Source organism: Geotrypetes seraphini, chromosome 6 (genome assembly GCF_902459505.1).
Source record: "Geotrypetes seraphini chromosome 6, aGeoSer1.1, whole genome shotgun sequence".
Classification (NCBI taxonomy): domain Eukaryota; kingdom Metazoa; phylum Chordata; class Amphibia; order Gymnophiona; family Dermophiidae; genus Geotrypetes; species Geotrypetes seraphini.
In genome coordinates, this window is record NC_047089.1 from 92,375,593 (window position 1) to 92,400,236 (window position 24,644).

Below are 24,644 nucleotides of genomic sequence, written 5' to 3' on the forward strand. Positions count from 1 at the left end.
TTGAGCTGTTTGATGAAACTCTGAGAAAATCATTTCTCTTCACTTCAGCTACATTGACAGAGCTGACAGGCAGGCACTGTGGAAACTGTAAGTACAGCCCCATTACTTCCTATGGGAGAATCGGGGTGTGTTGGGGGGAGGGGTGTCTGTACCCCAATACCCCTGTCCAGCCGGACGGACTTCACTTGAGCGCTGATACCATGGATATTGTGTCCACTTTGAATGAATGTGATAGGTTAGCCAAATGGTCTCCAAGAGCCCTAACGTGGGTGATGGCTCCCTCTGTCCATTGGCTGTTTAAATCTTCCTCTGTTCCACATTTTATAGCGAATGCTATAAAGGAACGGAGCTGAAGCTGGAAGCTTAGCCCTCCACATCTCAATGTACCATCATGAGTCATTCTAATACTCTGATGTCCTTTTTTCTATCACATCCAGATCTCACAGCTCTGGTTACTGAGCAGTTGGAGACACCAGAGTATTCTTTTAAACTGACTAAGACCATGGCTAAGTTTTATCCTATGGCTCCGGATTTTCAGCAACTATTTGAGCAGATGAAGGTGGGATTCAGTGATGACATAGGTGACGAAGCGCACTGCCTTCCCGAGTGAGAGAGGAATGATGCTGAAAGACTCTCAGGACTGCAGGGTAGACATGGTCTTGAAGAAACTTTTTGAAGTTGCTTCTTCAGGTATTAAGGCAGCACCTGCCTCTTTTGCAGTGCGTGCTTGTCACACGAAGTTGCACTGAGATCCTTCAGCAGAGGACAACACCATCCCCCAAGCTGGTGCTAGAGGGGGTTGATTATATGGCAGATGCCTTATATAGGTTCTAGGCAAAGTTTCGGGTTATGCTGTTTCTGCTCATAGAACGCTCTGGATCTGCCACTGGGCTGGAAATTCGGCCTCCAAGGCGACTCTCAACAGGCTCCCTTTTAAAGGTTAAATGCTGTTTGGCAAAGGATTGGATGGCCTTATGCCCAGTGTGATGGATGGTTTATATATTTATGCTTTGTAGAGGTTACCAGAACCAATTTCTTTGTAAATTGAGTGCAATAATTTGAATGGACTTTTTTTGAGTGTGAACCAAGAAGATTTTTTGAATGTGAATCGAGAAGAAAATGATATATATTTTTTTAAAAATAAGTTGACAAGTAAATAATTTATATACAAATAAAATAGATTAAAAGAGATTAAATTAAGTAGGAAGGGAAGGGGTGTATTGCCTATGATTTAAACAGGAGTGAGTGAATTGTTCACTTTTGAAACCCAGTTGGGTTAATTGTTCCATATTCTGAGGCTTTCTCACCCCTTTAGATTCACATATACACTTGAATAAGGTTTAGATTGACATTAATTGAACACAATAGTTATCTTGGCAGGACATAACTCCACAGTGGGTGCTTTTTCCATTATTCAGTGTGATGGACTGCCATCCTAAGTCCCTCCCAGACAAAAAGCCTTGGTGGGTTCCAGGAGGAGGTTGCAGCAATTTTCATCCCTCATTCAGGTTATGTCAAAATTCCTCGGGCTCGTCCAGCCAGAGAGATTCCCAGAATTACAGATCACGCCATAGCAACCCCAGATGCTGGGGAGATGCTGGAATAGATGTGGGTGGAATACATGAGTCACTAAATGGACAGTTTAGTTTAGTGGGAAATTAGGGTGCAAATTATAGGTGAGAGCAACCCATAGTCAAGTATACATGTTAGCTCTGTGTGTGTATATGATTCTATTTTTGTGTATATATGTATATGATTATTTTTTGTTATACTTTAATTTTCACCTCTCTAAAATATTTCTGTTACAGCTGTTCTTTAAAAGCAAAGGAATTGTGAGCGAAGAAGGATATATTTTATTTGTAAGAAAGAATGCAATTGTGGTTCTAATCCCAAAGTTTGGTCTAGAAGGAACAGTGTTCTTTGAGCAGAAAGACATGCCAAAGCCAAAGCTTTTTTATAATGATGAGGTAAGGCATATAAGGTGTCATTTACGAACAGAATGCATTAAAACCATCATTCTAGTGCAAAAGGCATAAGAATCTTGAACCAGTGGGTTATTCACCTCTATTTACAAGTTTGTGTAAAAGGTGTCATCTACATTTTTCTGTGTCACCTCTCCTCTGTTATACTCCTCAGTTTCTCCTTCTACATGAGTTGAATGTGTCTTTCTGATATGTTCTGCTTTCGGTTTGTTGTTTTCATGTTTGTTTGTCTCATTTTTAAAGGCTTCTCAGTGCTACAAAGGTCTCCAGGTTCCCTGGAGCAACTCTGCCTGAATGAAGATACACTGTCAGGTCTGTAGCTGGGTGGGCAACCCTTTTTTTCAGCCTATCTAGCCTGCTCGCACTAACACTTTTGGCAGCTCGGGGACCGTTCCCTTGGAAGCGCATTTCGTTACCGGTCATACCGGAGCTTGAGTGCAGGCTGTTTGGCATCTATGTCTGTCCCGAGAAGTTTATCAGTTGCCATCTGCATTTTCCCTCCACCCCACTCCTCAAGACATGGGAGGAGCTGTGAGGGTCTGGGTTCTCAGGCAGTAGTCTTCACCATCATCCAGCTGCTGTTTCAGCTGAAGCAGGCACAGCACCAGCACAACTGGAATACTGACGGCAGCCAATCAGGAAGGGCGCGGGGCGAGGCTTGAGATCGCAAACATGCTCCTGCCCTGCAGAGCATGTTTGGAGGAGGCAGCAAGCGTGTTTGGAGGAGGTAGGCGTGGCCGTCCAGGAGGTATTTAGGGGAGAATGATGTATAGACCGCCCCATTGTATAGGCTGAAGTAGGTTTTAAAACTCTTAGATAAGCCGCGGCTAGTAACATGGGGGCGGCTTATCTAAGAGTTTTAAAAACCTACATAAGCATTTCCTACAGCCTATACAAAGGGGCGGCCTATACATGGGGAAATACGGTATTCATGAAATGGATTTGCATCTCAAGGAGGCAGTGCATGCATATCCATCTCGTATATATTCATTATCCCAGGACAAGCAGGCAGGTATTCTCACATATGGGTGACGTCATCCGACGGAGCCCAGATGCGGACACCTCACATGTGGTCGGTGCATGGAGGCTCCTTTTTCCTTACCATCTGTTCCAGGAAAATTGGATTCTCGCTATAAAACTGTACACCGCAAAGGTTTTGACAACTCTGTTATCTCATCAATCCCTGCTTGTTGAGTCCTCTTTGAAGAGATCCCATCCTTCCAAGGTCTATGCTACAGTACCCCCTGGAAGAGAAGGGAAAACTATGGACAAATGTGGAAGTCGCATCTATCAAAATGCCATGACGTCTTCTAAAGTCCTTAATTATAATTTTCATTTTATTACTTATTTTGAGTTCCTTATTACTCTACTTCCACAGTTCATGAGTTATTTGGATACTCAAAAGCACTTTTGAGTTTCAAGAAGTTATTGCTTCTTTATCTCAACTTCGTTTACATCTTCTCCAGTCATCTTATGATGCCTTTGCGTTATCTGTTAGAGCAGCTGCTTTTTCAGTGGCTATGCGTCGTCTTGCCTGGCTTCGTACCATCGACATGGACCCTAACCTTCAGGACCGCCTAGCCAATATTCCTTGTGAGTGCAATGACCTCTTTGATGAATCTATCGAGGCAGCCACCAAGAAATTGTCTGGCCAGGAAATGTCCTTTGCTTCTATTGTCAGACCTAAGCCAAAGTCAACTCCTGCTAAACCTGCACGCCCTCCTCCTATCGGCGGCGGTTTGCTCCGAGGCAGGCTCCTTATACTCGTCCTTCTCTTAAGAAGCAGCAGCCTCAAAAACAGCAGCATAAACCTCAACCTTCTGATGCACCTAAGCCTACTAAGCCTTTTTGACTGCTTAGAACAGAGCATAACCTCCATCGTTCTGCCTCTGCCTTCTTTTTCCCCTATAGGAGGTCGTCTCCATCTTTTTTACCACTGATGGACGACAATTACGTCAGACTTACCATCATCAAGGAAGGATACTCTCTTCATTTCAATCAGGTTCCTCTGGACCTTCCTCCAAGAGAGTATCCTTCCAGCCCATCCCAGACCGCCCAGCGCAAAGAAAAAGGCAGATCTTCGGGCACCGGTACCAACATGTCCTGTGCGTTGGCGCCGGTGCCAAATGGGGGTAAGGAATGTGATCGGGTGGGTGGGTGCCTGGGGCATGCCGGATCGCGGCAGGGGAGGTGCTGGATCGCAGGGGGGGGGGGGCGCCACGAGCAGGGGATGGTGGATCACGTGGGGGTGGGCGAAACGAGCGGGGGGAGTGGCGGATCACGTGGGGTGGACTTCATGAGTGGAGGGAGCAATGCCGGTTCTTGGGGGGGATAGAGCAGCTTCGCTGGCCTTGGGGGATGGGGGTGGGTGGGAACAAATCAAGCGAGTTTCCCTTAGTTCCTATGGGGAAACTCACTTTGATATACGAGTATTTTGGTTTACGAGCATGCTTCTGGAACGAATTATGCTCGTAAACCAAGGTTCCACTATTCGTTTCTGCTAACGTAGTACAGTTATGTTTTTGTAAGACTCATTCCTGTTTTGCAATTCTCTCTTTTCTCATGAGAACACTCAAATGATACCAAAAGCCTGTAACAGGATTCACCGTTGGACTCATTTTAAGTGACCTGGAGGTCTTTATTTAAAACAGGAGTTTCCAGCCTTTTTGCTTCCCTGGGCCGCATTGGCTGAAAAAAATGTTTCTGGGGCCACACAAACGCTGCAGTAAGACAGAGGAGGGAGCTGGCAAGATGGTAAACACCCGGGGGCAGCAGAGGAAAACACTGCATCGTCCTCGACCGGGGCCGCACAAAATACTTCACGGGGCCGCATGTGGCCCTCAGGCTGCAGGTTGGACACCCCTAATTTTAAAAGAAAAGAGAAATGTTTCTTGGATGATGACCTTGTCTGATCTTCTGCTACAACCATTTCTTAATGGCCTCACAGAGTTGTTTTTCTTTTTACTTTTAATTAGAGAAGAAGAATTAAGGGCTGCTACGGAGGAACAGAGTGGTTGGTTTGTTTGACTCTTTCTGCCATTATGCTTCTATATTTTGGTAGGAAATATTGTGGTGTGCATTTCTTCCTACTTGTAGTTCCCTCAATGGGACTGAGTGCGAGAAATTTTTCTCATATGTTTTCTCTTGATTCTATTTTTAAAATCTGCATATAAGATTTTAATCTGAGTCTAAGTTGGTTTCTTGCTGGACCTCTGGTATTACACTTCTGTTCCAGCAATTTTAGTTATCTTTATTTTGTTTTTCTTCATTGCATACTTCTGTGTGCAACATTGAGGTTTCTCCTGGTTGATGTTGGAAACCACTTTTCTAGAAGTATCACTTTTTTGCTTACTAAGAAGATTCTATTCAGCACCTTAATTCTGCAGGCAATTCCGAGATTCTTTCCTTCCTTTAGTTAGCTAATTTCTTTAGTATTAACCTTTGGATATTGATTAATTGTAGTTAATATATTTTTCACTTTTTCTATTTTCTAATTGAGCACTTATGCTAGGGGCCACATCAATCATGGCTCGTTTCTCCATTCCTTATTTTACTTGGGTAAAATTTTATTTCTTTAGCACTCTCCAGACCAGTAGAGGTTAACTTTACGATTGGGTATATATCTAATCATGACCAGCAGGTGGAGACTGAAAACAAAACTTTGGGACAGTATATCCTAGCCCCTCCTCTCTATTTCCCTCAGTCTTCTTTCAGTCTCCAGCAGGTGTTGAGTGATCTGTACCCATCTCCCTTGGTAGGGCTGTTGGAATTTGTTTAGGGGTTTATTGTCCCTGTTTTTAGCCGGACGGAGCTTGGACGGACTCTGTTTGGGGGTCCGTCCGACCTCGGGGGTGTCAAACCCGGCGGGTCACGAGCGGGGTCCCTCCCCCCACTTCCTCCACCTCCCCATATTTTTTTAGAGGAGCCTCAGCAGTAAGCCTTGCCCCCTAAATCAAGCAAGGCATATTGCTTCGAGAGCCTGTGGAGTCTGTTCTGTAAAAAAAAAAAAAAAAAAAAAAATCCTGAGGTAGTGCTGGTCTGGAGGGTTGTTTCCCTTTAAGAAAACTATATTTTACTGTATTTTTTCAACTAACCGGCACTTTTTTACAGCTAGGTCGCGTATGGAGCAATGAGCACTTCTAAAGGGAAAAAGTGCTCATTGTGCTCCAGACGCGAGGCACTCGCGGCCGGCCTGTGCAAGCGGTGTTCAGGCCGGTGCGGTGGAGGAGCTCCGTCGGCAGCGGCTGCAGGCGCCCAGAGCTCCCCGCCGATGGTGCCTCGCGAGTCGGCAGGGAACGGTGGAGAAGCCCGGTCTTCTCCGTCCGCCCACGGAGGGATTCCCCGAGCCGCCGACGGTCGGGTTTTAGAGGATTCCCTCTCAGCTGATATTTTGACAGCTGATGCCGGCTTGCCTGTTTTAGCGGCTGAGACTATTCAGGTCTCTCAGCCGCTGCAGGCTATGGAGGGAGCTGTTTTGGCGGGAAAGACGCCATCTTCTCTGTCTGGCCCCTCCATTTTGTCTTCCACCTCAGGTGACCTTCCCCCTGTTTTGGCTAAGCAGGGGCAGGTTTCTGCTGGGTCCCCTGCTGTGGCAGGGAGTCCCTTGGGACCCTCGGGGGGTTTTTCCCCTGATTTTTTCTTTTCATTATGCAAAGCCTATTTTCAGGCGGCTGGGGGTCCCGGTTGCGCCCAGGGGGTCTCGGGGGGTGGGGTTTCCTCCGCGCTCCCTGCGGCTTTGCCTCTCGTCTGACGTGACGTCCCCTCCGCCGCCTCTCTTGTCCAAGCGTCCGCGGGTGTCGTGGGACGAGGATTTGTGGTCGGAGGAACGTGTCGGTCTGGAGGAGGACCTGGACCCTTCTGAGGAATTCCAGGACCCTCTGGAGGGGACGGAAGCTGGCGGCGGGTTGTCGGGTTTCCCGTTCTCCAGTGACGAGGCGTCCGTGGTGCGCCTTTTTCAGAGAGATGAGCTGCCTGACCTTATTCAACAGGTTTCTTCGGCTTTGCGTTTTGAGGACGCGCCGCCGGAGACTCCGCGTGTGGGGGACCCTCTGTTACGAGGGATCCGTTCCGTTTCCCGCTCTTTTCCTATGCATCAGGATATTCGGGATATTATTCTTGAGCAGTGGAAAACGCCGGAGACGCCGTTTCGGCTGGCGCGCAGCATGGCTCGCCTGTATCCCATTCCTGAAGGGGATCGGGCTACGTTAGCTTCGCCAGTCGTGGATGCGGTGGTCTCGGCTATTTCCAAGCGGCATACCGTGCCTGTTGAGGGCGGTTCTGCCTTGCGGGACTCTGAGGAGCGCAAATTGGAGACCATCCTTAAGCAAAATTTTCAAGTCTCTGCCTTTGGGGTCCAGGCGGCTATTTGTGGGGGACTGGTCGCTCGCGCCGTGTTTCGGTGGGCGGAGCGGGTCTTGGATCGAGAGTCTGACGACTGGTCTCTGGTGGATCAGGAGGTAGCGAAGATTGAGATGGCTGCCTCATTCCTCTCGGATGCTCTGTATGACTTGGTGCGGATCTCGGCTAAGTCCATGGCTTTTGGCGTGGCCGCAAGGCGTGTGTTGTGGCTGCGCGCTTGGGCGGCGGATGCTGCGTCCAAAGCTAAGCTTACTAAATTTCCCTTTCGGGGGTCGTTTTTATTTGGAGAGGACTTGGATAAGTTGATTCAGACTCTGTCGGACTCGAAAGTTCCCCGTTTGCCGGAGGATCGTGCCCGCCCGGCGTCTCGGGGTGGTGCGGCCCGGGGGCGTTTGCGGGAATTTCGCAAGTATCGCCCTGGGCGTGGGGCTGCTTCTTTCCAGTCTCCGGGGTTTTCCCGGGGTCGGTTCTTCCAGCGCATGCAGCCCTTTCGGGGGGCCCGTCGGGGGGCAGGGAATCCCTCCGCCGGTTCCCCCGCTTCCCGTCCTGCACAATGACGCCTTGCCGGCGCCCCCCTTGGTTCCGGTGGGGGCCCGGCTGCGCGACTTTTTTTCCCAAATGGGCCGAGATCACGTCCGATCAGTGGGTCCTGGAGGTGGTGCGGGACGGTTATGCCCTGGAGTTCGCCCGCTCTCTGCCGGATTTTTTCCTCGCTTCTCCATGTCAGACTCCTGGGAAGACGCTGGCGTTTCGCCAGACCCTTCAGCGCTTGCTAGATCTCAGGGCAGTAGTTCCGGTGCCCCCCCCCGGAGTGGGGCACGGGCAGGTACTCCATTTACTTTGTGGTGCCCAAGAAGGAGGGGACTTTTCGGCCCATCCTCGATTTGAAAGGGGTCAACAGGGCTCTCAAGGTTCCCTCTTTCCGTATGGAAACGCTGCGGTCGGTCATTCTGGCGGTTCAGCCGGGGGAGTTTCTCACTTCTCTCGATCTGACGGAGGCCTACTTGCATGTTCCTATTCGGGCCTCTCATCAGCGTTTCCTGCGCTTTGCGATCTTGGGTCGGCACTATCAGTTCTGTGCGCTTCCCTTTGGGCTGGCCACGGCTCCCCGGACGTTCACCAAGGTGATGGTGGTCGTCGCGGCAGCCTTGCGGTCGGAGGGCATCCTGGTACACCCCTACCTGGACGACTGGTTAATTCGGGCCAAGTCGTTGCAGGAAAGCTCCCGGGTTACGGCTCGGGTGGTGGAGTTTCTCCGGTCGCTGGGCTGGGTGGTCAACCTTTCCAAGAGTCGGTTGGTTCCGGCTCAGCGTCTGGAGTACCTCGGGGTGCTGTTCGACACCTCCTTGGGGAAGGTCTTCCTCCCAGAGGCCCGGGTGAGCAAATTGCAGTCTCAGATTCGCCTGCTTTTGGCGTCCCGGTGTCCTCGGGCGCGAGATTTCCTCCAGGTCCTGGGGTCGATGGCGGCGTCCCTGGACGTGGTGAGGTGGGCGCGGGCCCACATGCGTCCTCTCCAGTATGCTCTGCTCCGGAGGTGGTCTCCCCAGCGGCACGGGATGGATGTCCCGGTTCCCCTGCGAGGCTTGGCGCGCTGCAGTCTGCGTTGGTGGCTCCGGACCCCTCACCTAGTTCAGGGGGTGGGTCTGGATCTTCCGCAGTGGACGGTGCTCCTTACGGATGCGAGTCTCCTGGGTTGGGGGGCCCAGTGCCTGGGTCACTCAGCTCAGGGAACCTGGTCCACGGAGGAGGCCTCCTGGTCGATCAACGTGTTGGAGACCAGGGCGGTCCGGCTGGCGCTGTTGGCTTTCCACTCCCTTTTGTTGGGCAAGTCGGTCAGAGTCCTGTCGGACAATGCCACGGCGGTGGCTTATGTCAATCGTCAGGGGGGCACCAAGAGCACTCTGGTGGCGCAGGAGGCGGCTCGGCTCATGGTTTGGGCGGAGTCGCATCTTCTGGACCTCTCGGCCTCTCACATTGCCGGGGTAGAAAACGTTCAGGCGGACTTCCTCAGTCGTCACTTCTTGGATCCGGGAGAGTGGTGTCTCGGCGCCGAGGCGTTTCAGTTGCTAGTGCGTGCTTGGGGGCAGCCCCTGATGGATCTGATGGCTACAAGTGGCAACGCCAAAGTACCCCGCTTCTTCAGTCGTCGCAGGGACGGTCTGGCCGAGGGTCTGGATGCTCTGGTCCAACCGTGGCCAACGGAGGGGCTGTTGTATGTGTTCCCTCCTTGGCCATTAGTGGGCAGAGTACTGCTTCGCGTTGTTCGCCTTCCGGGGCTGGTGGTTTTGGTGGCTCCGGATTGGCCTCGTCGTCCGTGGTATGCGGATCTGGTGAGGCATCTGGTGGCGGATCCTCTTCCTCTGCCTCTCGGGTGCGATCTTCTGACGCAGGGTCCCATTCCCATGTTCGACCCGTCTCCCTTTTGTCTTACGGCTTGGCTCTTGAAAGGGGCCGCCTGAGTAAGAAGGGATATTCCGACAAGGTGATCTCTACACTTTTGGGGTCCCGGAGGCTTTCTACCTCTCGGGCTTATGTACGGGTTTGGCGTCTTTTTGAGGAATGGTGCCGAGCGCGGGGAGTGGTCTCCTTTCGCGCTTCTCTGCCTAACATTCTAGAGTTTTTGCAGGATGGCCTGGATAGGGGCCTGGCCTGGTCTTCTCTTCGGGTTCATCTGGCGGCCCTGTCGGCTTTTCGGGGGCTGGTGACAGGTCAGCGTTTGTCAGCCATTCCTGATGTGATTCGCTTTCTTAGGGCGGCCAAGTTGCTCAGGCCTCCCATAAGGCCCTCGATTCCCTCTTGGGATCTCAATCTGGTTCTCTCTGTTCTAGTGCGCCCTCCTTTCGAGCCGTTGGATGGCTGTTCGTTAAAGGACCTTACGCTGAAGTCGGTCTTTTTGGTGGCCATTACTTCCGCTAGACGGGTGTCGGAGCTACAGGCTTTCTCTTGTAGGGCTCCCTTCCTGGAGTTTTCGAAGGAGCGGGTTGTTTTGCGGCCTGTTCCTTCCTTTCTGCCGAAGGTAGTTTCTCCTTTTCATGTCAATCAATCGGTGGTCCTCCCGGTCTTGGGTAGTCGGGAGGGTTCTTCTGAGCAACGACAGCTGCGCAAGTTGGATGTCGGTCGGGTCCTCCATGCTTATGTGCAGCGGACCCGGGATTTTCGGAGCTCCGATCATCTCTTTGTGCTTCTGGCGGGTCCTCGTCGGGGGGCTGGCGCTTCTAAGGCTACTATTGCGCGCTGGATCAAGGAGATGATTGCTTCCGCTTATCTTCTGAGTCAGAAGCCGGTTCCGGAGTTTCTCAAGGCTCATTCCACTAGGGGTCAGGCGGCTTCTTGGGCTGAGTCGTCGCTCGTGCCTCCGGTGGATATTTGTAAGGCTGCGGTTTGGTCCTCCTTGCATTCATTTGTTCGGCATTATCGGGTAGATGTTCAGGCGCGTCGGGACGCGGTGTTCGGTGAGCGTGTTCTGGTATCGGCCCTTCGGGGGTCCCGCCCGTGAGAGGGACTGCTTTGGTACGTCCCAATCGTAAAGTTAACCTCTACTGGTCTGGAGAGTGCTAAAGAAGGAGAAATTAGGTTCTTACCTGCTAATTTACTTTCTTTTAGCTTCTCCAGACCAGTAGAGGTCCCCACCCTGTCTGTTGTTGTTGTTGTTGGGGCTGTTGCGCGGGCAGTTTTTGGTTTTTGCTGCGGGTTCTAGTATTTTTCTAGGGCCGGGGAGAATTGAAGAACAGCGGCTGTGGCTCGGCTGGCTTAGCTGGCGAGCTGTGGGGACCTTCTTCCTTCGGGAATTTCTCCTCTGCATTTTCCAACAGCATTTTTGGGTATGTTATTTGTTGCTCCTTTCGGAGTATTGTTTTTTCTCTCTGTTGTTTTCCAGTTCTTGGTTCTGCTTGGCTATTCGGCAGACTGAGGGAAATAGAGAGGAGGGGCTAGGATATACTGTCCCAAAGTTTTGTTTTCAGTCTCCACCTGCTGGTCATGATTAGATATATACCCAATCGTAAAGTTAACCTCTACTGGTCTGGAGAAGCTAAAAGAAAGTAAATTAGCAGGTAAGAACCTAATTTCTCCTTATTTTGATTCCCAAGTTCTACCAGAGGCAGTAGATTTAAAAGTTCAACTATTTTCCTTCTAGTCATATGCTTTCATGGGTTCAAGTTCCATTTTTAGTAGTGTTATATCCTTACTAAGCTCCTCTTGAGGAGATTTTTAAAAAAAAAACAACAATCAAAAACACTAAACCAACTTTTGTTTTTTACAAGCATAATAAACAAATCCGTTCTCGCCTTCCTTGTTAAATCTTGGAAGGGATTTCATTCTTACTGCCATATTGTTTTGATAATATCTTCTCCTCTATTGATTTTCTCTTTTTTTTTGTAAATCTTTATTAATTTTAAAATATAAATAGTGCAATATAATGAATTTAAACATAAATCAAGAAATGCACTTTAAATATGCAAATAATTTGAAAAACACTCATTTTCTCTCCCCCTTCCCCCTTAACTAATTAAAGTAGATATACATTTATAATTTTCATACAATAAATAAAATAGGAATAACAATAATACATTTCCCACCACCCTCCCTCCCACCCTGGATGTTTAAGGAGGTCAGATAAAAAGAAAAGGTACATGACATCTATTGTGACTCAATAAATGATGCCAATGGGCTCCCCACCATGTTAAATACTTTACTGTAACCTAAAATTTCAGCGTTCATTCTTTCATATTTATAACTAGAACACAAGTTTGCCCACCAAAAAGTATAATTAAGTCGATCATAACATTTCCAGTTGTGTGTTATCATTTGAATGGCTACTTCCACCATTATTAAGAAAAATCGGCTTTTATAACGATGCAAAGAAAGTTTAACATGTAATAAAGTACTACAAATTATAGCTTCATAAGTTAGTGGTATCGATGACCCAAGTACATTTGTCCCCATGTCAACTTCCAAAAATTAAGTATCAATGGACAATATGTATACAACAAATGATCCAAAGTCCCTATATCAATATGACAAGTGATTTTCTCATTTTAATGCTTTTTTCATCACTTTTTCAGCCTTCTTGAGATGTAACAGAATAGTCATTTTTATTTTATGCTCCACAGTATTGGCTTTTCTAGTACAGCTCCTACTTTTTATTCTCCTAAAGCAATTCTTTTCAAGAAAATCATGGTTGTTTGATTATGAAATTTTTTTTCTTTTCATTCGTTTCATTCGTATCAACTTTTCATTGGGTTGGCTGCTCCATATGGGTTCATTAGCCAGTAGTACTCTCTTAATTGTTTCTTGAATCTTTTTGGCATTTCCATCGCCTATATTTAGATTCAACTACCTCTAAGAAGTTGTTTATTATTTTTTTCAACCTCCATGCATATAGGTTTTTCGATATCCTCCTTTTACCTCTAGTAGAGCATGGAGTTCCTCTGTTCCTTTTTTCTATTAGGTTCCTTCCCTTGCTTTCGCACTCTCGTATCAGACACTAGGTCTAGGTTTTTGCGAGGCAACTTGAAGTTTTCTGAGTTCTTGGAATCCAGATCTCCCTCCATTCCTTTTATTGAAGCTAGAAAGTCATACATGTGAGAATATGCTGCCTCCTTGTTCTAGGATAAAGCATAGTTACTTACCATAACAGGTATTCGGGGTCAGCAGGCAGATATTCTCACATCCCACTCACCTCCCCTAATTGGCTTCTTCGCTTGAGCATAGAACTGATGACCTTGCGAGCTGGCATTGGGCATTGGCATACATGGTGCGGGCAGTCTTAAAGCTCTTGAATTCTTAAAGTGCCGGTGCACTTTTTTACTGTCCGTACCAGGACTCTGTGGATAACGTCACCCACATGTGAGAATATCTGCCTGGTGTCTCCGGATGACACCTGTTACGGTAAGTAACTGTGCTTTATTAAGGTTAGAACATAATCTTCCCTTGAACTTTCTGTGCCCTGGTTAGTGGAGGAGTAGCCTAATGATTAGAGCATAGGACTGAGACCCAGGGAAACCTTGTTGAAATCTAACTACCTTTTCTAATCTTGGACAAATCGCTTAACCCTCCACTGCCTTGAACATGAACTTAGACATAAGCTTCTGCTTCTTGGGTCAGTAAAGATCCTACTCCTTCTGAATATAACTCACCTTGAGCTACTCCTGAAGTGGCCATTAATTAAAATCTAAAATCCATTCCCTTCCTTTGTCAGCTCAAAGACTTTGTCTTTACACTTTTGGATAGTTATTTCTCTCTTTCTTTTCATTCAGATCAAAAGCAGGTGTTTCTAGTACCCTGAAGAGTTTCTTTGATTCTGGTTATGGGTTTCTCTTTCTTCCTTTTATGAATGGAGAAGTATGTTCCTTCTTTGGATAGAATCCCTTATTTTTGTGTTCTCCCGTCTTGTTGTTAATGATGTATTTAAGTCAGCTGCAGGGCATAACCCAGCAGAGTATAGAATGTACAGGTAAAAAAAAAGGAAAGGGAAATGTATATGTATTTTGTATGGCTTGCATCTGCAATAGCACCTGAGTAGATACTGCATGATCTTAAGCTTTCCGGTAAGGAGATTGGAGAAGCATTTTCTTCTTCTTAAAGTAAATTTTCAAACAATGGTTTTGCATCAGAGGGAATGGCACGTGCCTCTTTCAGCCTTTCTTATATTTTTATTTGGATTCATACTGTTGGTTGACTGTGATTGGTTGATTCCTCTGTAAGTTATATCGATATTACAATTCTGGTAATAATAATTTTACTGTTTCTGCTTTGACATGTTTTGATCTGTTCTCAACCATAGTTTACTGTTGTATATTTACTCTTTTTACAGATCATGTTTTCTATACCTTTCTTTTGTAAAAATTTTACAATAAACGTTGACAAAAAAAATAAAAAGAATAGCTTTCTCCTCTGAATTCCCATGGCAAGGTTTCCTCTCAAGACTTCTCAGGGTACACTCTTCCAATTCCTGGTTGAGGAAGAGCATTGCCCAGGATTTGGAATTCAGAGAAGCTATTCTGATTTGGAATATACTTGTTGCTGAATTATACAGGAAACTTTATATGTCTTTGAAACTGTTATATGACCCCCCTGATGCAGGCACCTTGCCAAAACATGAGCCATGGCACGTCCTTTAATAAACTTTGCTTCCTCTGGAAAAAAATATATATATATCTATTGGTTGAGTCTGGCTGTTTTCTCCTGCACAGTTTACTGGTTTTTCTAATCTGATGCATTTCTCCTTTTCCTGGGAAGAGTAATTATTTCCATGTGGTCCTCAGTCATAGTACATGGGCTTGTCATGCTACTGGGGCTTGCATGCATCTGAGAAGCTGAAAGCTATGCCATTGATAGTTTCATTACCAGCAGGGTCTCCCAAGGTGGACAGATTTCAACAGAGATGTCAGGTTAATGATGTACCACCCATCTGGGCAGCAGTAGATAGCAGGATTGAAGATGGAGGATTGCGTTTGATGTGACAATGGTGACAACGAATATATACTGCACAGAATAAAAGCCCGGCAGTCTACTTCTGTATTCTTCTAAAACAAACTTGATGATGATGAGATATAAAGAATCGACATGTAATGCTGGAAGATGGTCCCCTGGGTCGAATGGTTCTCATCATGCTACTAGGGAAGTATGGGGATGATGCTGGAGGACCTTGTTGGACTAGCTTAAAACTGACTTCTTTTTTTTTTTTTTATTGAATTTATTAATTGTTACAGCAGATAACAAATTCAAGCAAAATAAACAAATACACAGGAAATTGAAAATAAAATAGATAATAATCTTTAAGTCCACATTATTGGGGGCTGGCTATTCCTGATATGTCCTTTAATAAGCAATAATTAAACATCATCAGCATATTCAACACAAATACACTCTAGAGTCAAGCATAATAATAATTCCATTTATCATTCCATCGCAACCTCTGCGTTAATAACAGGCAAAATATCCAACTTGGGTTTATCTATAAGAAAATTTTCTAAATGAGTTGGATCTAAAAAAATATATTTGGTATCTTGATATACCACCAAACACTTGCAGGGGAATTTAAGAAAAAATGAAGCACCTACACTCAAGGTTTTATCCTTAAGTTGTAGGAATTGCTTCCTCCTGTATTGTGTCTGTTTGGAGACATCTGGAAAAACATTTATCTGTTGACCACAGAACTTAGCAGTTTTATTTAAAAAATACAATTTAAGAATATCTTGTTTTTCCATCTCAGTTTTAAATGTGACTAATAATGTTGCTCTTTTGGCTATATAGTCTTTAGATGATTCAAGAAATTGGGAAATATTCAAACTATCAGGAGACACTAATTGATCTTTCCCCCCTTCTTCTGAAATCTTTATAATACTACTGGGTAAATAATAAAGATTATCTGGACAAAAACTTTCTAAACCAGTATAGGATAGTACATCTTTTAAATACATTTTAAGTAATTCTAAGGGAGAAAGAAAATGAGATAAAGGAAAATTCAGAAATCTGAGGTTCCTAGATCTCAAAGCATTCTCCATTTTCTCCAACTGTAAATGCAATAAAGTATTATCCTTTACTTGAGATACCATACAAGATTGCATTACAGAAACAGATGATTCTATATTGTCTAATTTTTTCCCCATATTAACCAATTGATTATCATGCTCAGCCACTTTATTCGTTATTTCTGAAGAAAACTTACATAATTGCACTACAAACTTACATAATTGCACTACTGTGCCCTGTAGTGAACTCTCAATTCTATTAACAACAGTCCAGACATCTTGCAAAGTGATTGGTTTATTGCCCACCTCAGGCCTTTGAATAGGTCCGGTAGGCATTGAAACAGGAGAGACCATAAAGGAATGTTCCCCTTTGGAATTATTTTTAGAGTCCAACTCTGAAAGTAATGGGGAGGCTAAGTCCAGCCCTGATTGGGAAATGGAGTCAGCCTTTTCCGGTAATGCAGTTAGAGGTTGAGGTGGAGGCGTGGGTTCGCCAGATGAAAGAGAGGCAGATTGGGAACGAGCATCAGTCTTACCTTCAGATATTGCTTGTAAAGCTGAAAGATGACGATCCATGGGTCCATAGACATTAGAAGGTGATGAAGAGATAATCTTGGCTTTACGCTTTCCCATTATTCTTCCCAGTTGCTCCTCGCTCCTCCTGGCTCCGAAGGAGCTCCAAAGGGGCGTGTCCTGCCCCTTTGGCCACGCGGCCTTGGGTTCCGCGGCTCACCTCGTTCTTATTCTGAGGAGAGAGGACCTCTCCTCGATCGGCAACTGCCGGTAGTGGCTGCAGGGGTGCCTGACTGGAGAGTGGGACCTCCGGCAGGAGACAGTCAGCCCTCTTTCCACCGCGGCTCACCTCGTTCTTATTCTGAGGAGAGAGGACCTCTCCTCGATCGGCAACTGCCGGTAGTGGCTGCAGGGGTGCCTGACTGGAGAGTGGGACCTCCGGCAGGAGACAGTCAGCCCTCTTTCCACCGCGGCTCACCTCGTTCTTATTCTGAGGAGAGAGGACCTCTCCTCGATCGGCAACTGCCGGTAGTGGCTGCAGGGGTGCCTGACTGGAGAGTGGGACCTCCGGCAGGAGACAGTCAGCCCTCCAACTGACTTCTTTTTGGATCTGTAATTCATCAAGTCACTAGGATGCAAACCTGAGTCAATGGCACCTAACACACACAATCTACTTATGAAGGTAGATGTTTATTTTTCCACACTCGATCCATTGGTAGGTGCTGTCCTCCAGTTTTTCCTTGTTAATTTCTCAGGGATTGCTTCTGATGGCACTCCAGCCTTTTTAGTTGCTTCTACCTGAAATAGGCTTCATTTCCTTGTGTTGTATTCTGTTTCAAAATTCTTAAAGTGCTGCTGCTACTCAGAAGGAGAAAGTGTACTACCAGTGTTTTATGGTGGAATTCTGTGACTCTAATCTTTTTCTTTCTCTGGCAAGTTTCCATTCTAGAGTCTGTTTCCATTCATTGTCATTGATGCTATACGATGCAGCTTTTCTCTAACTTTATATTGCTCTCTGTAAAGGTTCTAAATACACAGTTCTGCAGGGAGTTCTCAGAATTTCCTTAGAATTATATAGCAATTCAGAGATGATTCTTCTGTTCAGTTTAACTGTTAATCTGAACCCCCCCCCCCTATCTTGCGCAATAATTTCTGGTGCGTATATAGCAACTTGACATATTGAGTACAATTGGCCTGGATTTTCTTCTATTTCTATATTGCTACTTGTTCTGCCTTGTCATCTGTATCTCTTTGTATTTAGAAGAGAGCATAAGAACAATGTGTTGTCTGGAGAGGTTTATTTTTTTCTCTTGAGTTCTCATGGAGTTTCCAATAGCCTCATTCTTTGGAAGATATTACAAACTCATTATTTATAACATAGTAACATAGTAGATGACGGCAGATAAAGACCCAAATGGTCCATCCAGTCTGCCCAACCTGATTCAATTTAAATTTTTAATTTTTTCTTCTTAGCTATTTCTGGGCAAGAATCCAAAGCTTTACCCTGCACTGTGCTTGGGTTCCAACTGCCGAAATCTCTATTAAGACTTACTCCAGCCCATCTACACCCTCCCAGCCATTGAAGCCCTCCCCAGCCCATCCTCCACCAAACGGCCATATACAGACACAGATCGTGCAAGTCTGCCCAGTACTGGCCTTAGTTCAATATTTAATATTATTTTCTGATTCTAAATCCTCTGTGTTCATCCCACGCTTCTTTGAACTCAATCACAGTTTTACTCTCTACCACCTCTCTCTGGAGGACATTCCAGGCATCCGCTACCCTCTCCGTAAAGTAGAATTTCCTAACATTGCCTTTGAATATACCACCCCTCAACCTCAAATTATGTCCTCTGGTTTTACCATTTTCCTTTCTCTGAAAAAGATTTGTTCTACGTTAATACCCTTCAAGTATTTGAACGTCTGAATCATATCTCCCCTGTCTCTCCTTTCCTCTAGGGTATACATATTCAGAGCTTCCAGTCTCTCCTCATAGGTCTTCTGGTGCAAGCCTCCTATCATTTTCGTCACCCTTCTCTGGACCACCTCAAGTCTTCTTACGTCCTTTGCCAGATACGGTCTCCAAAATTGAACACAATACTCCAAGTGGGGCCTTACCAATGACCTGTACAGGGGCATCAACACCTTCTTCCTTCTACTGACTACGCCTCTCTTTATACAGCCCAGCATCCTTCTGGCAGCAGCCACTGCCTTATCACACTGTTTTTTCACCTTTAGATCTTCTGACACTATCACCCCAAGGTCCCTCTCCCCGTCCGTGCATAACAGCTTCTCCCCTCCCAGCATATACGGTTCCTTCTGATTATTAATCCCCAAATGCATTACTCTGCATTTCTTTGCATTGAATTTTAGTTGCCAGGCATTAGACCATTCCTCTAACTTTTGCAGATCCTTTTTCATATTTTCCACTCCCTCTTCGGTGTCTACTCTGTTATAAATCTTGGTATCATCTGCAAAAAGGCACACTTTTCCTTCTAACCCTTCAGCAATGTCACTCACAAACATATTGAACAGGATTGGCCTCAGCACCGATCCCTGAGGGACTCCACTAGTCACCTTTCCTTCCTTCGAGCGACTTCCATTAACCACCACCCTCTGGCGTCTGTCCGACAGCCAGTTTCTGACCCAGTTCACCACTTTGGATCCTAACTTCAGCCCTTCAAGTTTGTTCAACAGCCTCCTATGAGGGACTGTAACAAAGGCTTTGCTGAAATCCAAGTAAATTACATCTAGCATATGTCCTCGATCCAGCTCTCTGGTCACCCAATCAAAAAATTAAATCAGGTTCGTTTGGCACGATTTATCTTTTGTAAAGCCATGTTGCCTCGGATCCTGTAACCCATTAGATTCAAGGAAGTACACTATCCTTTCTTTCAGCAAATCTTCCATTATTTTTCCAACAACTGAAGTGAAGCTCACCGGCCTGTAGTTTCCTGCTTCATCCCTGTGACCACTTTTATGAATAGGGACCACATCTGCTCTTCTCCAATCCCCAGGAATCACTCCCGTCTCCAGAGATTTGTTGAACAAGTCTTTAATAGGACTCGCCAGAACCTCTCTGAGCTCTCTTAGTATCCTGGGATGGATCCAGTCTGGTCCCATCGCTTTGTCCACCTTCAGTTTTTCAAGTTGCTCATAAACACCCTCCTCCATGAACGGCGCATGTTGCCTCGGATCCTGTAACCCATTAGATTCAAGGAAGTACACTAACCTTTCTTTCAGCAAAACTTCCATTATTTTTCCAACAACTGAAGTGAAGCTCACCGGCCTGTCGTTTCCTGCTTCATCCCTGTGACCACTTTTATGAATAGGGACCACATCCGCTCTTCTCCAATCCCCAGGAATCACTCCCGTCTCCAGAGATTTGTTGAACAAGTCTTTAATAGGACTCGCCAGAACCTCTCTGAGCTCTCTTAGTATCCTGGGATGGATCCAGTCTGGTCCCATCACTTTGTCCACCTTCAGTTTTTCAAGTTGCTCATAAACACCCTCCTCCGTGAACGGCGCAGAATCTACTCCATTTTCTCGTGTAACTTTGCTAGACAATCTCGGTCCTTCTCCAGGATTTTCTTCTGTGAACACAGAACAGAAGTATTTGTTTAGCACATTCGCTTTCTCCTAATCACTTTCCACATATTGGTTCCCAGCATCTTTTAGCCTAGCAATTCCATTTATCATCTTCCTCCTTTCACTAATATATCTGAAAAAAATTTTGTCTCCCTTTTTTACATTTTTAGCCATTTGTTCTTCCGCCTGTGCTTTCGCCAGACGTATCTCTCTCTTGGCTTCTTTCAGTTTCACCCTGTAGTCCTTTCTGCTCTCCTCTTCTTGGGTTTTTTTATATTTCACGAACACCAATTCTTTCGCCTTTATTTTCTCAGCCACTAGGTTGGAGAACCATATCGGCTTCCTTTTTCTCTTGTTTTTATTGATTTTCTTCACATAAAGGTCCGTAGCCATTTTTATCGCTCCTTTCAGCTTAGACCACTGTCTTTTTTGTTTCTTTGACTTCTTCTGTTATAAGTTTTATATGCATTTAATTCCTTACTCTTCCTGTTTCATATTTCACTTGTATTAGGTACTTCAGTTCTTTTCAGTTGTTCTGTTAAGCTAGATCTCCCCCCCTCCCATGGCGACAGAGCAGGACGCGCGTCTGTGAGCTCCTGATTCGGCGAGTTTATTTCTTACCTACTACGTTTCCTTTACTTTTCTTTTTCAATGCCAAAAAGAAAGGGGAAGGCAGAGGATCATCCCTCTACCCCTGTCTGCTACATCCACACTGTGACAGACTGTATTGACTTAATTTACAGTCCCCTTGCAGAGTCGCAGGAAAGGCTCAGCTTAGACAGCGAATTCTCGCTGACCCTCCCCCTGTGCCTGGAAACGCGGCTGCATCGAATATCTGACCAGAGGGCTCCCTGGGAATAGAAGGGAGGGAGAATTCATTGCAGCTGGCAGGTTTGGAGGCGATTGCTTCAACATTTTCAACTTCGTTGAAGCCGACCGAACGAGGAGCACCGAATGAAAGCGGTGGCGAGTTGGGAGGAGACACTAGCCGCGATGGAGTTCAGCGGCTAGAACAAGACCAGTCTCAGATGACCCAACTCAAGCCGCTTCTCAGACCACAGGTGGTAACCCTGGACTCTCTTTGGAAAGCAATTGAAAACCTTCATTTGGTATGTAGCAACGTTATTTCCCTAACACTTGGGCTTCCATTAAAAATTAACCAATTGGAAACTCAGGTTCAACAGCAAAATCAGAAAATTGGGGAGATTGAACAAACTATGTTGGAGGTCAAAACTTTTAATAAACAACAAGTTACAGATAAAATTTTTTATCTACGGAAAATTGAAAATCTTGAAAATCAAAATAGGAGCCTGAATTTAAGGCTACTGAATTTTCCTATACCTAAACTTATGACTTCAAGAGAGATCTTTAAAAATTTTTTGATCTCCATATTGAAAATCTCAGAATCTAACATCCCCCCGATACAAAAACTTTATTTCCTTAAAAGAATTATGAAGGAAGAGGAAGAACAAGCACAGTTAGGAATTTCGGAGCTATTGGAATCATCTGAAATTGAAATTCTAGGTCGCGCTACTTTGATAGTATCCTTCGTTTTTCTTCAAGACAAGGACATGATTTTGAAATTATACTTTAATTTAAAGCAGATTTTCTATTTGGGTGGAAAAATTTATATTTTTGCTGATATTTCACGATGGACTCAAAACCGAATGAAGGAATTTATGCAATATAATCTAAAGTTATTTCTTTAGGAGCCTCCTTTCAGTTGAGGTTTCCTTGTAAATGTCTTATAAATTACCAACAAAATAAGTATATTTTTTTGACCCAGAACAGTTGCATTTTTTCTTAGAAGGAAAAGGGATTTCCGATGCTTCTTAGGAAAGTACAAGATAACTCATGTCTGTTAATATTTAGCCGAGGTTAACTGCTCTATTCTTTATAAATATATTTGTATCTACCCCTTTTTTCCTGGAAGGGATTTTTATTTACTTACTTTTTTCTCCCAGTTCTGGACTATATATTAAGTTGGGAATTTTTTTTGTGTGTGTTTCAATGGTATTGACTGTATCTTTTTTTTCTAATTTTCTTTTCAAAGTTAATTCTTTGTTTGTAATTAATTGATAATAAATAAAAAATGGAAAAAAAAAATAAGCTGGATCTTCCCTGCCATGGATTGAAATAGTCCTGGAATCATTATCTTAGTGTAAGGTGTTATGTTCTATAGTTTGGAGTTATTCATCTTCCTCTGGGCATCTGTTTGTAGTACCTGTTTTTCACAGAAATGTAATGTATATACTTAATTTGTTGAGACACATTATTTTTCTTTTCTGTATTTAGTCCTTCCAGCTCATTGTTCTGCTAGAGATTGATTGTCCCACTAGTGTTTTTGAACTCCTTTGTTACATCGCACAGGTTCTGGACTAGTCTGGTGAGGACACTAAGGAAGAAAAAATTATATTTTCGCTGCTAATTTTCATTTTTTAATATCACCAGACAGCCCAAACATGTTTTTGTTATTATTTTGGGGTTTTCAACTACACTAGTATCTTTTCTTTCCTTTATTGTTTCATAGTTTTCTGCTAGGTTCAATCTTCAGCTGAATTCACTGTAAGCATTCATTTCTCTTTAATATATTTGCTTGGCTACATTATTTCCTACAGTTAAGCAAGAGTCGATAATATATGTACTTGCATAGTGTTCTAAAGAAACAAATTGCACAGAGCTGCTTTTGTTTTTGTTTTCCACACTGGTTGACAGACACAACCCACAGGTTCTAGAATGGTCATGGTGAGATTAAAGGTAAAAAGATTAACAGATAAGATTTGTTTTCTTGAATATCATCTTTCTCTCTTAGAATATAACCTCAAAATAAATGTTAGGGTTCACCTTAATGCATTTTTTTAAGGCAGTCTCTTCAGTCTGTAGAATCAGTGAGCTCCATGCCACAGTGACTTAATCCATATTTTTATGTTATGAAGCTGATGCTTCATACTAATCTTGATATTATATCTTCCCTAGATACCAACACTGACCGTGGAAGATGTATGTTTTTATATGTTTGATAAGGTGAAGGTAAAAATCACCTTAGATGCCTCCAATATCCAACACCAGAAAATTCGAATGGCACTAGTAGAACCACAGGTAAGTCATCTATGTTCCTGTGTTGCAGGAGCTATTATAAAAATGCATCTAGTAACGGGGGGGTCAGTTAATGATGATGTTGTGCAGTCATATTAGTTGAATAGTTTTTCTGTTTATGTAGTGGCATTCACATGGCACAGACTAGGAAATGAGTGACAAGTGCTACTTTATTTTTGTTGTTGTTGGTTGTTTTTGTTGCAGTGATTAAAAACAAGCATCATCTCTGTTCTACAGTTTAAGCTTTCAATGTTGCAGTGCTAAAATTCAATTCTAAAAACCTTGTTTTTCTTTTCTGTTAGATACCAGGCTTCAATGTTCCAAAACAGAAGTATGCCAATGGTGAACCAGAGCAGAAGAAATGCAAGATGGACAGCTAGCAATATCCTAACATCTAATAACTGTTCACAAACAATTGATATATATTCATGGAGGGACAGATCTTGCCAGCAAATCTATGAGAAAATGATGCAATTTTTAATTATTTTATTGACATTTATAAAGACATTTTACATTTTTATTAAAAACTTTGTATTCACTAGTCAAAATTTCAAAGTCGGCTAAATCATACCTCGTAGAACAGCATCACTGTTCTCAGTGACTTGTAAAATTCTGGACAAAATACTGCACGAATCCTTTCCATATTTCCCCACAGGGTTCAGGCTGCCACTATTATAGCAACTCAGGGGAAGATTCTGCAGCATAGGTTAGCAGGTTCTGCTGCCAATTTTGTGAACTTGTGTCATGTTTGCATTAGTGTATTTTTATCCTATCCTGACCCAAAATAGACTTTTTTCAAATTTTATAAAAGTTTTTCATTAATAGTCAGCATATTTTTTTTTTTTGTGGGAGTTATTCATTTTGTATTTTTTTTTCTTTCTTCTATTTAATTTTACCTTTTTTGTTTTATTCATTTCTTCTTGCTTTTAGGGAGAGAGTATTTAGTGACAGGATAAGTTTTCGAAACATCCTTAATTTCATCCCTTTCAATATAATCTCCTTTTCTCCATCCATCATCATAGGATGCTGCTCTTCAACTTTATTCCATCTATCGTCTTTCTCTACTTGTCTCGTGCCCCACAGCCTATTGCCCACCATCTTTCTTCCATTCATTTCCATTTTCCTACTCACAATCCACCAAGGTACTCGGCTGCATCTTAGACGACACTCTCACAATGGAACCACAAATCTCTAACCTTCGGAAAAAAACTATCTACACTATGCATCAACTACGACTCACAAGACCATACTTCCACCCACATCACTTTGCTCTGATCATTCAGATGATGGTCTTACCTTAACTGGACTATTGCAACTCTGTCTACCTAGGCATCGACATCACTCTTATCCACAAACTGCAACTTATCCAGAACACAACCATTAGACTAATCTACAAATTAAAGAAATATGATTTGATCACAACATCAGGCAACTACACTGGCTCCCAATACCATCCCAAATAATCTTCAAAACTTCATGCATCCTACACCAGATTTTGCTCCTCCCCTCATCCAACTATTCGCTGCTGCTTGGTTGACATCAATAAGAATCCTAAGAATCCTTAACAGAATTCAACTAACTTGCCATCCACAAAATGCCTCCATTACAAGTGAATCTTCCACTCTGTGCTAAC

General features: G+C 44.3%; 1 protein-coding gene across 1 annotated transcript in view; it reads left to right on the forward strand.

Moving 5' to 3' along the window:
• Positions 1 to 23,833, forward strand: part of DIS3 (DIS3 homolog, exosome endoribonuclease and 3'-5' exoribonuclease) — a 169,225-nt gene extending 145,392 nt beyond the window's left edge. The window contains exons 19-21 of the mRNA XM_033947503.1: positions 1,809 to 1,967; positions 22,892 to 23,014; positions 23,314 to 23,833. Of these exons, the coding sequence (XP_033803394.1) occupies positions 1,809 to 1,967; positions 22,892 to 23,014; positions 23,314 to 23,391 (360 nt within the window). The 3' untranslated portion in view covers positions 23,392 to 23,833. The remainder of the gene's footprint in view (positions 1 to 1,808; positions 1,968 to 22,891; positions 23,015 to 23,313) is intronic.
• The last annotated feature ends 811 nt before the right edge of the window (positions 23,834 to 24,644 follow it).